This window comes from Pollicipes pollicipes, unplaced genomic scaffold (assembly GCF_011947565.3).
Source record: "Pollicipes pollicipes isolate AB1234 unplaced genomic scaffold, Ppol_2.1 Scaffold_6052;HRSCAF=7182_pilon_pilon_pilon, whole genome shotgun sequence".
Taxonomy (NCBI): domain Eukaryota; kingdom Metazoa; phylum Arthropoda; class Thecostraca; order Pollicipedomorpha; family Pollicipedidae; genus Pollicipes; species Pollicipes pollicipes.
The window spans coordinates 18,049,774-18,063,882 of record NW_023596805.1 but is presented as its reverse complement, the minus strand read 5'-3'; the positions used below and the strand labels follow the sequence as shown (position 1 = coordinate 18,063,882).

At 48.0% G+C, this 14,109-nt stretch overlaps 1 protein-coding gene across 1 annotated transcript; it reads right to left on the bottom strand.

The window, feature by feature from the left end:
- Nucleotides 1–6,679: 6,679 nt before the first annotated feature.
- LOC119104617 (facilitated trehalose transporter Tret1) lies at nucleotides 6,680–8,241 on the bottom strand (the record flags this gene model as incomplete). The annotated part of the gene is given in 1 exon segment (XM_037228336.1): nucleotides 6,680–8,241. A coding segment is annotated over 1 exon segment (1,408 nt), but the record flags the coding sequence as incomplete, so codon positions are not given.
- Between the last annotated feature and the right edge of the window lie 5,868 nt (nucleotides 8,242–14,109).

The window sequence follows — 14,109 nt, the reverse complement described above, 5'->3', positions numbered from 1 at the left end:
AAGGCATACATGGAGATGAAATGATCATCGACGGGAATGGTTATTCCTCTTTCCTTTATGGCAAGCTCCTTCTCGTGGGGCTGGCATATTTGTCGCGAAACTGCCAAGGCGCTTCTAAACAACCCTGGTCGCTACAGACATCGCGCGATTCCACACTATGCAGATCAGTTCGAATGCACGATTTCGGGGTGCTAGTGACTCACGCACGCGTGAAGCAGAGTCTTGTCCTGCTGCCCTGCCATCAGAAACCTGTTGCCCGTCTGAGAGTACGTATCCTGGACGTAATCTGGCAGCTTTCCTGCCATTTCTCTGGGAGCCCCCCCGCCGTTTCTTGGTGTGCACTGCAGATTTAGACCTTCATCACGAGCTTAGCCGAATAGTGCGGCATACCCGGTGCAGGAGTATCTTGGTTTATTTATTATTATTATTATATATATATATTTATTACGTGATGTATATTATATTATTTATTATATTTTATATATATATATATTATAATTTATATCTTATTTTATATATATACATATATATATATATATATATATATTTATATTTTCTTACGCATATATATATATATATATATATATATCTATATATATATATATATTATTATTCATTTATTATATATTTTATATATATATATATATATATATACATATTATTATTTTATATATCATTTTATTACGCAGCGTCATTTTTTAATCGTGGCGTTTTGCATTTGTGGTTTGACGGGTCGAACCTTGTGTACAGTTTTAATTTGTGTTGCCAAACAAATTCGTGTCGGTCAGGCCACGTCGGTGGACGTGGGATGTCAGCCAAGCCGATGATAAGCTGGAGCTGCTCTTAAGGCTCGATATACTGGCCCCCCGTCCGCAGCTACTACCCCTATCAGTGGCTCCATTTACTGATCACAAAGATATGCTACTAATCAGCTATTGTGGTTTGCTTTCATCGATAATTTTTCATGTTCTGGATCCTACATCGGCAGGATACTTGCATTCCCTTTTGTTTTTGGACCACTATCTTAGTTTGATAATTTCAAAATGCGTTCAAAGATGTAAATTTTGTTGAAGTTACTACCGATATTCGTCTCATTAAAGTCATGTAGCCGAAATATCAACACATCTATCTGTTCATTCTCCGGTTTATTCTTCGAGGAAGAAGGCTATAACTACCGTCTTATTTACCTTGTATGGTACGTCATCTCTAGCAATCATCTTTGAACTATCAACGGTTAATAGTTTAGAAGCAATTGCCAATAATAATAGTGGTATTTTTTCGATTAACTTATGTGTCTTGCTATCATGCCAATGTAAGCGAATACTGAAAAGTGTCTCCCAGGCTACTTACTGTTTTGGGAGATGAGACAAAAACCATCCGGTTGCGGTTAATCTTGAATTATAAAATCACTCCGTAGCCGGTAACAGCCCTAAGAACCCTGGTCCGTGAGTCCGCAGATTCTGGCTCATAATCTCAGTCAAAACAAGGCTTCTGAAGTAAAAGGCTGCGCAGACGTGACGTCACCACAGGACTTAGGTTTGGCAGCCCGTAATACGTGCATATCACTTTTGATTGATACTTCGGGAAGTCTGGTATATGCTAGTAACATGGTTAAAAACGGAGTTTTTACCAATGAACTGGGTGAAAATCCTGTTGTACATTTTTAATTCAATGTTACATGGATAGGTATTCGTCATGTTGCATTTCAAATCTTTTCAAGACAATTCAGTACTACAACTTGCTTGCAAAAATCGATGCTACTAAACCCGGTTTTTTAGCTCCAGAACCCACACCATATTCGTGGCAGGCAACACTCCTAAAAATTCATATGTAACATCATTTTGCAACATGAATAGTTGCGTCTGAATAGATGAATATATGTGTAATGGTTGCACTTAATTCATAAATGGACAACGATTGGCCATTCGTCTTCGTGCTGCAGTATCTACATGGAGTGGAATGTATATGCTGTGGTTGTTGTATGCTGTACGCTTTTATACAAACTTTTTCTGGGCACTTCTGGCCTGAGTTCTTCAGGATAAATCACTGATGAATAGGCTACCGCGTCTTTCTGCCGAGCAGGCTGAAAGCGCATTTAAGCGATAATTTCGTACGTCCGGTGCAAACAAACAAGATTTCCCAACTGAGAACGCTTCATTGAATGTGCTGGGTCGAAAATAAAATCCGGTTTATGGAAACATTTATGGTTCAGCCAGTCCATAAAGACCAGCGTTTTCTCGCCGCCGTAGCATTGGTGCCATATGATTTAGTCCCATGTTGACATTACAGCGTCACATGCCCAAACTTCAGTAATACGGAGCTTGAGTCACAAGTGATTTGCACGCGCTGGATGCAAATAATGGTCGATACATGACGAAGGCCAGCAAAAAATTGTCGGCACTTCTCTCCCAGCAGCCTTCAGCTAGAACAGGTGACGTTTGATTCCCTGGCAGGCGCCAGTGAGGGCGAGAGAGAGAAGAGAGAGAGAGAGAGAGAAGAGGGAAGAGAGAGAGAAGAGAGAGAAAAGAGAGAAGAAGCGGCGAGGAAGAGAGCGAGCCGAGAGATAGCGCGAGAGAGAAGACGAACGCAAAGAGCGAGAAGAGAGCAGAACTCGAGTGTGTGTGTGTGTGTTTTGTGTGTGTGTGTGTTGTGGTGTGTGTGGTGTGTGTGTGGTGTGTTGGTGTTTGTGTGTGTGTGATGGTGTTGTGTGTTATGTGTGTGTGTTGTGTTGTTTGTGTGTGTGTGTTTTGTGGGTGTGTGTGTGTGTGTGTGTGTGGGTGTGTGTGTGTGTGTTGTGTGTGTGTGGTGTGTGTGTGTGTGTGTGTGTGTGTGTGTGTGTGTGTGTGTTGTGTGTGTGTGTGTGTGTGTGTGTGTGTGTGTGGTGTGTGTGTGTGTGTGTGTGTGTGTGTGTGTGTGTGTGGTGTGTGTGTGTGTGTGTGTGTGTGTGTGTGTGTGTGTGTGTGTGTGTGTGTGTGTGTGTGTATGTGTGTGTGTATGTGTGTGTGTGTGTGTGTGTGTGTGTGTGTGTGTGTGTGTGTGTGTGTGTGTGTGTGTGTGTGTGTGTGTGTGTGTGTGTGTGTGTGTGTTGTGTGTGTGGTGTGTGTGTGTGTGTGTGTGTGTGTGTGTGTGTGTTGTGTGTGTTGTGTGTGTGTGTGTGTGTGTGTGTGTGTGTGTGAGGGAGAAAAGGAAAAAGCCCTCTTCGAAACGCGACAACTAGCCCTACCCTGATTCTGACGATATCCCCGTTTAAGATCGACGCAGTGAGAATATTGATGCCTGACGTTATCTTGGAATGGTCCTTAATATCTGCCAAGCCAACGTCGACAAAAACGCCATTTTTAGAAGAGCGCGTAAGTTATCCATCTTGGTTTCCGCATCGTGGGCGTGTTAGGAATAGCTCACGGAACCTATATCGATGCCGACACATTTGAACCTGTTGACCTTCGTCTGAGAAGGTCGGAACAGGTTAAGCATGGTAATTTCAGGACCAGTTTGGTGTGGCATAGTCGCGGATCAGATCTTGAAGAGCGTGACAGCTACAAGGTACAAGCAGCATCCTGCGCCGTCGGGTGGAGAGGGGCCGCCACTTAGTCGGGGAGCCAACCAGTAGTCAGTGTGATGGCCCCAGACCAAGTTCACAAATCACAAGCACGAAATGCGCGACGAAGCGAATCCACTTTGGAAGAATATGCATCAGGATGTGCTCAATTTTAGCTGGCATATCAGTTTTCACGCCGCTGAATGAACAGACGAAGCAGTGAAAATAAAACGTTTCCGGCTCGTGGGGTAACGCCGTAAGCCTGAAGCGTAGTGAAGTGTGCTTTCAGCTCCATGCAACTGGCTTCTGTACATAAGTCCGCCATTTGACTAGTCTGTGCGCTGTATAGCTCCACGGGGAGGATGAATCCGTGGGCATCCGTATGAAATAGACAGCGGGCTGGGCTGAGTACAGAGTTTGGGAAAATTGCGGGTATGGGTACGGGTATAGGTAAAACATTTACGAAATATCGAGGTAGATGCTTCAAAAATGCGACACAGTGCTATTGTTCATCCCTCTCTTGGTCACAATTGGCCCCATTCACACCGCTTCTACAATTATCAATGCTGAAAGTGCGTTTTGGTGTAGCATTTTCGCCAAAATCCTCCATGGCGTAGAGCTCAATTGTTGTCGAAAAAGGGAAACTGGTTGGTAACTGTGGGGTAAAACTGATTAAGAATTGGCAAAGGCATGTGGGCACAGCCCCTCAGGGGGATTTGGTTAAGGAAATTGTGCCCGTGATGGCATCTATAGTGCGCTCTTCGTTACAGGATGGTGGTGTCTCCTGTGTTTACACACAATTTCGAGTCGAGTTTTCGAGTAAAAAATCAGGGTTTCTCGTCTGCCTAGCCTCCTGGTGTTCACCAGCACAAACGCTGTCGCTCCCACTGTATCTGGCAGTGAGAGTTTGTCGATTCGCCTCATACTAGAACTCTCTGCGTTCACAATGTCTCACGCAGAGCGGGGCAGCAGCTGCTCGACTGTATAGTGAATGCTCATCATGGGCCGGGTATACACCGCTTGTTGGTTGTTATACCGCTCCGATATGTACCCCTCTTATATACAATGGTGGTTCTACCTCGGGTATACGCTATGGTGTGTCATCAGTAACAAAACCAAGCGAGACGAAGAAATTCCTTGGCGCTAGAGCTCGGCAGTACACGGCGTGGAAAAGTTTTACCCAAAAACTTGAAATTGTGATGCGCGACCGATCGAAATATCGCTGCAAACCGGCGCACGGTGTTGCAGTCACCGTATGCTGGACGGTGTCAGCTGTCGCAGGTAACCGTGGGCGGTAACCGTGGTAACCGCCAAGCCGTGGGCGGCAAGCGATTCAAAATAACTTCGCGCGTGGAAACGATACTGCCGAGCGGTTCTTAAGCTGTCGTACGAAAATGTCTTGGCCTCAAGTCAAATACGCGAATCAGACATTGCCCAATTGATTGCCATATGACATGCGTCATTGAGTATGAACTCGGTGGACGAGTACGCTGGCTTGTACTGCTTTAGGCTTTCATTGCTCTAAGGCAACTCACGTGCTGAAAACAAAACCATGCATATCATATAACCCAGAATATATTACCTGGTGTGCTACTTAATGCATATGGCAAGGCCTACAGTCTGCACCAAGGACGTGGAAAGGGTTAGGGCGGCAAGATGTGCGACGGGTGTTCTGCCTGTATTCGGTGCCTAGTTTCTGTTCGTTTCATTCGAATTGCTATCGTTCATAAGCTGCTGTTGAAGCGTAAATAAACTATGTTCTGGGTCAAATTGACCATTAAATGTAATTGGCTAGGATATAAAAAATGTTGTTCATCATTTTACGTTTGGAAGTTTGTAAGTTTTATATATTTGGAAGTATTTTGGAAGTTTTTTTATTTCTTATACGTTCTGCAAATACAATATGTCCACGCAATCACCTTTTACATAGGTACGTTGTTACTTGCATTTGCGAGGAGCATTATGCATATAAATGGGTCAGTAGCAATACCATTATTCCCGTGGAATAACCAGGAGAATATAGAAATAGATGCATTGGTATTTCGGGTTGATGCCTTGATCGAGACCAATATCAGTAGTAAATGTTTACTAGTAAGAAATGCCTTCCACTGAAATTGGTTTCGATAAATACTTATGACCAAAATAGCAATCCATCTATCTCTCCCTTGTCCTGGTTATTCTACAAGGAATAGGACTATTACTACTGTCTTATCAGCACAAGTTAATAAGCATTTACACACTTACCATGGGCACATATGTGGCCAACTGGCGGAACGAGCGTGCTAGGGCGAGTCTCTCAAACTCTTCGAGACCTAGTGTCCCGCTCAATGCCCGGTCACCGACTGACCAGCCCGCAGGGCAGCAGCGTCCCGCTCAATGCCCGGTCACCGACTGACCAGCCCGCAGGGCAGCAGCGTCCCGCTCAATGCCCGGTCACCGACTGGCCGGCCCACAGGGCAGCAGCGTCCCGCTCAATGCCCGGTCACCGACTGGCCGGCCCGCAGGGCAGCAGCGTCCCGCTCAATGCCCGGTCACCGACTGGCCGGCCCACAGGGCAGCAGCGTCCCGCTCAATGCCCGGTCACCGACTGGCCGGCCCACAGGGCAGCAGCGTCCCGCTCAATGCCCGGTCACCGACTAGCCAGCCCGCAGGGCAGCAGCGTCCCGCTCAATGCCCGGTCACCGACTGACCGGCCCACAGGGCAGCAGCGTCCCGCTCAATGCCCGGTCACCGACTAGCCAGCCCGTACGGCAGCAGTGTCGCGGGCAGTACCCGGGCACCGACTGGGCAGCCCGAAGGGCAGCGCGCACTGTTGGCAGCTATCAACATTGCGCATAGAGATAGGTCGGACTCTAGAGTCTCTCTCCGGCCTCTCTCACCAGTCTCCCAAATAAAGGTGTTTGCAGTGGACCGTGTCGTGGCACGAGGGCGCTACTTGAGGTTGGTTGGTCTCGCCATGCTGATTGCTCTTGAAGGCTCCCAGTCCATGCCCAGTCCGCTGGCGGAGAAATTCACGATTGTGCTGAGCTTGTATCCGAATCACTCCTACTGCGGTGCGACTGCTTCAAGTGCACCAAAAGGATGCGCACATATTCTGCTGGCATCTGAAATATGATTAGAGTGCCTGGCACTTGAGGAGCGTTGAATGTGTAAAATGTGTATTGTTTTGGCCCATTCTAATATGTCATGAGCCTCCCGGCTATTGTTGTCTTCAATAGCGACATATGATCGTTGTCTTTCCTGTATGTTTGTGAACCGCATGCTACGCAACTGGCCATGTACGACATCGCCACAGTCACAGTTTTGTACAGTCACCGGCCTTGTTTGTCTCCACATGGATTCCGACCGGCTCGGTGACTTCGAGCACGATGTTCTTCACAAACATCTTCTGAATCTCCTCCAGGGACTTGCCCCGCGTGCGGGGCAGGCACACCTTGCCGAACGCGAACAGAAGCAGGTGCATGCCGGTGAAGAACCAGTACACGGTCGGGATACCCAGCCGCGAGACGGCCAGTGGGAACGAGTACATCATGACGAAGTTTGCGGCGCCGAAGAAGAGCAGGCACACGCCGCCAACCTCTGCGCGAATAGCGTTGGGCAGCAGCTCCGACAGCATGACGAAGACCACCGTGCAGATGCCGGTGGACATGAGGCAGACGATGACGAGCACGGCGAGCACCGGCACCCAGGCGTGGTCGGCCAGCTCGGCCTTGTAGACGAACGCCAGGCCGGTGGCGAGGCAGCCGGCCGCCCCACCGATACCGTTGACCATCAGGAGCGTCCTCCGCTCGACGCGGTCCATGATGAGCAGCGCCACAACGGTGGAGATGACGCGGACGGTGCCAGACAGGATGGAGCCCAGGTACGGGTCTTCAAACCCACCCAGATCGCGGAACACGACCGGCGCAAACGAGGACGTGCTTGAGCCGCCTGAGAACACGAAAAACATGTACATGGCGAGCACGAGCAGGAAGGGGACCAGGTTCTGCCGGTGGCGCAGCAGGCAGAGCACCTCCAAGACGGACGCGTCGTGCTTGTGGTCACCGCCGAGTGACTCGCGGATCTCGCGAATCTGTCCGTCCGCGTCGAAGCCCTCTCCTTGGTAGAAGCGCAGCGATCGCTTGGCCTCCTCCTCCGGGTAGCCCTTCGAGATGAGCCACTTAGCGGAGCGCGGCAGCAGGAGCGACATCAGGAACTGCAGCGCCGGCGCGGCACCCATCACCAGGCAGGCGTGTCGCCAGCCCACGAGCCAGCCGAAGAGGTAGGAGGCCAGGACGCCCATGCAGCCGTTGACGAGCGGTAGGGTGGTGAGGTAGCCGCGGATGCGCACAGAGGACACCTCGCCCATGTAGGCCACGGCTGGGCCCATGCACACGCCGTTGAAGAGACCAACCATGGCGCGGCCGGCCAGCAGGCTCCAGAAGCTGGGGCTGAAGGCCATGACCACCCAGGCGGCCAGCGCTGCCGGCGAGGAGAGCTGCATGATCCGGACCGCGCCCAGCCGCGGGCTGGCGTAGCTGGAGACGATGAAGCCCAGCATGCTGCCGATGCTGAAGATGGACACGACCCAGGAGACCTGCGTCTTGGTGATATTGAGGTCGGCATCCTCGGTGGTCAGCTGGTCAGCCAGCACGCCGCCAAACGAGAGGGAGCCGGCTAGGCAGAAGTTGGCCATGGAGGAGGTGATCGAGGCCAGAACCTGCCCAGAAAGAACCCGTCGTGAGACAAGGAAGGTTGCATCTAGCAGCGCGGCCAGTGTGAGGCTGGCGCTCGTGTCTCCTCACGCCCTCACCATGGGGCATTGGGTGAGCTCTGGCCACAGAGCAAAGCGCCTTGTTAGGGACTTCTGTGTTGACCCAATGTGTTTAAAGCATCTACTTATCTTTTGTAGTCCTCTTTCTTTATATTTCTATCAGCGTTTTCTGTTCTTTTTCTCGTCCTTTTTGTCTTTTTGTTTTTGATTTATTTTATCTGTTCTTACTATTCTTTCGTGTTTTTGTCTTTTCCATTCATGTAAATACAGTTTATATCGGATGTGCTTAGCGTATAACTTACATGCAGACACTCCTGTTGCGACGACCCGAATTTACCTACTGGATATGCACTGCAAACTTTAAATATCGCTGTTTCACATTAAAATTGCAGTCGGAGGACATGCTAAGTTGACATCAGTGCATGTAAGATAGGTTTGAAAACATGTTTCACCTATGTGTAACATGTCTCGCCAAAAATGTGGGTTGAACTACTCAGAGGTATGGGCGTGCTGATGCGAGCATGCACTCTGAGCTTAGTAGCCAATATCATATCATCCTTTCTATGAAAACAGTGGGCTGAATAGCTCCAGAAATAACCTTTGCAACATGACGCGCATTATCTTGCAATGCATGCTGCGATGCCAAATTACGCATTGTTTAATGAAAACAACACTTGCTGCATGCCGCTTATCCGCAAAGATACGATTCAGTCGTGCGCTTTGACCATTTCGGTTCAAGTCATATTTTGCTGACAACGATTTTGCTCATACATTGCAAAGATTAGGGGGATTGTGTTCAAAGCGATTAGGCCGCGTTTTCCGTCCAATGCTGTGCATCACCTCTGGCGTTCTTTTCCCGAAACATGTCTTAGTTTGGCAGAAGGCCCGGTTTAAAGCTATTATGGCTTGATATCCCATGGTCTACCGCGCGAAAACATCCAAAATCTTCTATCTTGACTTGACTCTAACCAAATCAGAAATTACTGAGTCTGACTCCCGTTGTGTGGCTGCCCTCCCGCTATCGAAAAATTAGCGTTGACCACGAGACCAGTTGAACTTTTAAGAGTGCTTTTATTATAAATGTATGATAATCTTAGCCGTGCCATTCACCATGTTTCCCACAGCACAAGAACCAGTGACCGAACGCCGGGGCGGCTCGAGGTTCCGATGAGCACCGCAGTCCCTGTCACTGTTATTTCCGCGGTCCTGCACACCCCAAAACCAACGGCTGGGTCCGTCCAGGGCGCCAGTTTCCCGTCTCCCTCCACATTACCAGGGGCGACGCCACGGATTTTGAGTGGGGAAGGGGGGCAGGATGGTTTCAGGGGTCCTCCTCACAGGGAGCCTCCTGGGCAGTATTGTATTCAAGGGTAGGGGTATCGAGGGCATGTGCTTCCTTATTAAATTGCTACATGCATGGTATCTAAGTGAATTATCATACCGACAATGATAAAATCCAGAGCGTAGACCTCCTGCTGCAGAAAAGGATCACCTAATCAATAGCAGGCATACTTATCCAAAACTGGGTGCTTCCGGTTCTCGGAAGGGCCTCCAAATATGTCCAAGGGGTCTCGTTATCCCAAAAGAAGGCATCCTGACCGGGAATCGCGGCCATCTTATGCATGAAAGGGGCCTCCTGTTCCAGAAATGGGGTCTCCTGAATATAAAGTATGCCTCCTTACCCAGACCACGGTCTTCTTAGTTCGTAACGGGGGCCTCCCGAGCTAGCAAAGCGCCCTCCATAACATAACATAAAGCCTACCAATATAGAGCATGGACTGCCATATACATAAACGTGTCCTTATGACCCAGAAAATGGTTCTCTTGATGTACAAGAGGTTTTCCTGAGCCCGATTATAATTTTTTAGCTCAGTTATGGAGGCCCCCCTTGACCTGAATTTTGATAAACTGCTAGTAGCTGCAATACATTTAGTTTGCGAAAAGGGAACGCCGAAAAATCTTGAGGGGCAAAAGTTTACTCTTGCTTTCCCTGCCGCTCAGCAGTTGGGAATAATGTTCACTCTGCCCCCCGCCCCATTTCAAATCTTGCGATGCTTTTGCCCGAATCACAAACCAATAAGACTACTAAGTTCTATGTTTGTCATTGCAACCATCGTCATAAGTGATAAACATGGAAAACAGTTTTATGGTGACGGTGTAGTTTGTCGACAGCATTACTGTCCACCATTCCTGCTTCAGTTTGCAATGACCAGCAAGAGCCAACCACGCATGCACCATTCGCAATGTCATTCTCAACCCGAGGGCTTAATTGTCCTCAACCAACAGCTAAATCAATTGCCGCAGGAGCTTCTTGTGACCTTTCACATATCAGGCAGGGGTCACATAATTATAAGCGCAGTATAGGCATCGTTACACAACAGGCGTCCTGGCAACTGGCACTGGGAAACTGCGTCCTGGAAACTAAAACCTGCGTCCTGGCAACGGAAGATGCATCCTGGCAACACAAACTGTGTCTTGGCGACTGAAAACACGATTAAGCATTTAAGCGTTGTTGCTATGCATCACACTCGCATCTAATTAAGACAAAGTAGAGCTCATTAGCCGGATTCTGGTGTGACCGTTGATGTCAGATGATATAGCTATCACGAGGCATCAGCAGGTCGATACTGTGTAAAAACTGCCCACTCTAGTGAGGGTTTATTGCTTATCACCTGTTGATTTATCCTACAAACAGTTTATAATTGGGCCAGCGTTTCGTAATAAGCAGCACCGCCTAGACCAAACAATTAACGACATACGACCTTTTTTGATAGTAGGACTTTTTTGAATATTTATTTAACATTTCATTGGATGAATTTCTAGGCTCAGAGCTCACAGAAACCAGTGCTTGTTGCATGATCTCTGACCCGTACCATCACAAAATTTCATGCCAATAGCGAAATTTGGTGGTGAATGTTTAACGTGCCGCATTGCTCGGCATGGTGCTGCTCTATGACGCCACTTGCCCTTTAGCTTGATCATGTGTCTAAATAGCAAGAATCAGGCGAGATCTTATGGCATAGACTACGTTGTTGCATTTTATGTCATTAATTTGGCAAAGGATTTCATATTATCGAGAAACACTGCCTGGTACATTGATCTAGCCGATGAGACGCCTTATCTGGAAAGAAATCGAGTCCCCCGCGAAACGTCACTGGTTATCAGGTTCACATAACCTAAAGATTGAGTGATCGTGGAGCATATCAAGGCTACGTAGGAATGAAAAGTGAAGTGTTATGGCTGGATAACAGAATCTAGCAGTTGCATGGCACCGACCGACATTCTGAACGCGTCGTTAACTGTTCGAGTGATGCGGTCCATGCGCCGTGGAGTGATTTATTCGGATATACGTTTAAATGATGCATTTGCGGCTAACAAAACTTATGATGATAAACTGAGCAGAAGGAGCGGTCAGTAACCTTAATTGTGACGGTTCGTGTGGATACAATTTTTATCACGCTGGACTTCGCATGCAGTACGTTATGCGAAAGTCAAAGGAAGTTATTTCAGCAATTACTAGACCATTCGTCTCTCTGTTGATGTTGCCTGCCTGCGCAGCTATTGCAATGCGACCGAGTTTATTCGTTCACCTGGTGGCCCACCAATATACCAACATAATCAGCAAACGGATATTTACAGTATATATGAAAAAAGTACAGATATTCACCAGAATTTACAATTTCTTGAACTTATAAGCGAAGCAACGGAAGATCTCTGAAAATGATGTCGCCAATCCCGAGAGGCCATAACGTCATCCTCGAGAGGCCACAAGGTCACCCTTCCTCGAGAGGCTCTTAGACCACGACACCACATAAACCTCAAGGCTGCGTTTTAACACAGGAGCTTAAAACTCCGCACCGCTTCCAAAACCGCAGTAAGTCGTCGCCTTTGCGGCGATGAAGCCTGATCACCAGCAAACGGAGGCGAGGTACTTCATGCTAAGGCGGCCATTAAGACTCAACGACCATGTCGATTTTCCCTCGCTCCCATCCAGACAGGTAATATCAATCGTGTCGATGAGACACTTCCTACACACTACCTAAGCTGAGAGCTTGTCATTGCAGCGATGACTGCCTCTAAATGATTGTCTTTCAAGAAATTCCCAAAGGTGTATGCGTGAGCACACGCCTATTTTTACGTGGGTAATCATGTAGTAACCTTCCTGTTCCCGTGCCGGTCAAACTGAGCCTGCTTGACGTAAAACTTGCACCGGAAGTTTGCATCGAAAGCTCCTCTATAGCGTCTTGTCAGATCCGCGGCCGTAGCGCCCGTCGCGCGCCGCCGCTCTCCGCCAATCACCGGCAGTCCGTGTCACCAATCCCACACGTTCTCCGCCAATCACTGGCAGCCCATGTCACCAATCCCAGACGTTCTCCGCCAGTCACCGGCAGTCCATATCCCAAATCCCAGACGTTCTCCGCCAATCTCCAAGCAGGAAACAATCAGGAATCGCAACTGGGCCATCGCATTCGCGTAGCTCATGACAGTGCTTTAGTCCCAGACAATACAGTCGCATTTGAGGCTCTCAGCAAATCACGGCTTGAAATTTACTCTGCCGACTTGCCGGCACCCAACCAAAAGCCTCCAAATGTCAGTCACAGCCGAACAATACACCTACAAAAGATGTAAAAGCGACGCCCTAGAACAAAACATGACTTAACTAAGGCGTGGCCAAAAAAAAACATTTCTTAAAGTGCAACTAAGCTATTCATGGAACGGTAGTACAAGCTTTAAGTCGCTGCCACTAGCAGCTCAAATGTTGGCACAGAGAAGCGACAAGCGTATGCATAATGTAGGCCATCCCCCACGACCGGCAGATTGCTTTGGAATTCTGCCAGTATGCACCATAAAACACAACAATAAAAAATAGTCATATTGCCAAGATGTCCTGCGTTACATCTAACGGCAGCGATTATATCTACCGGCTGCCCTTTGCTACATTATGACGATTTGATACAAACTACCAGACCCACACTACCACCAAGCTTGACAATGGTGGCAATATCAACATATTTTACAGGGATATTAACCCCAGCCCTGATTCGCCGCTTTTCATAACGTGGAATGATAGGAAGGAGTCGATGCGATTCCCCTTCCGTTCCCAAGCCAAAGAAGATAGAGCCTTGTGGAAAAACAGTGGATTGGTTTCAGCGGGATCTCGCGAATAATAATAAGCTCGATTTGTCTTAGTTACCCCCGCTCAGCCGAACGGCACCCGGCCGGGGGGGGGGGGGGAGTTGACTTCACCCCCTGGGATCTCCAACTTCTAGACGCCGTATGACAAAGGCAAAGATACTGTTTTAAAGGTCTCGCCAAATCATGAAGAATGCGCCCCGAATTTTTGACCTTTGATCAAATGTGAGGTCACCATAGACATCGAAAGGCCAAACACGGTTGGTCCAATGAATGCAGTCAAAATTTATGTTAACATGTCAAGACGGTTATTGAGCGCACGGGAATAAGCATGAAGACTGTGGGGAGTTCCATTCGACCATTTATCTCCTCCCACATGGGTCAGGTCATATTAAGTCACCGGTCAAAATTGATCCATCAGTAGGCTCCGAGAACGGTGCTTTCTTCACAATATTCTCCTAAGTTCAGTTTATAAGGTGCAGCTATGGGAACACAAATCACAGACACTACACTATTTACATGGTAACCTGGAGGTCATCCAATATCAGCTTAGGTAAAATTTTTAAAGCTATCCAACTGAGTTGTTGTGTGCTAGCCTGCTCTACGGAACCAGTATACTACTGTTTTTGTGGTCAGAAATACTGCATTAGACATCTATAGGTTCTCGATACTGCATAGCTATCGT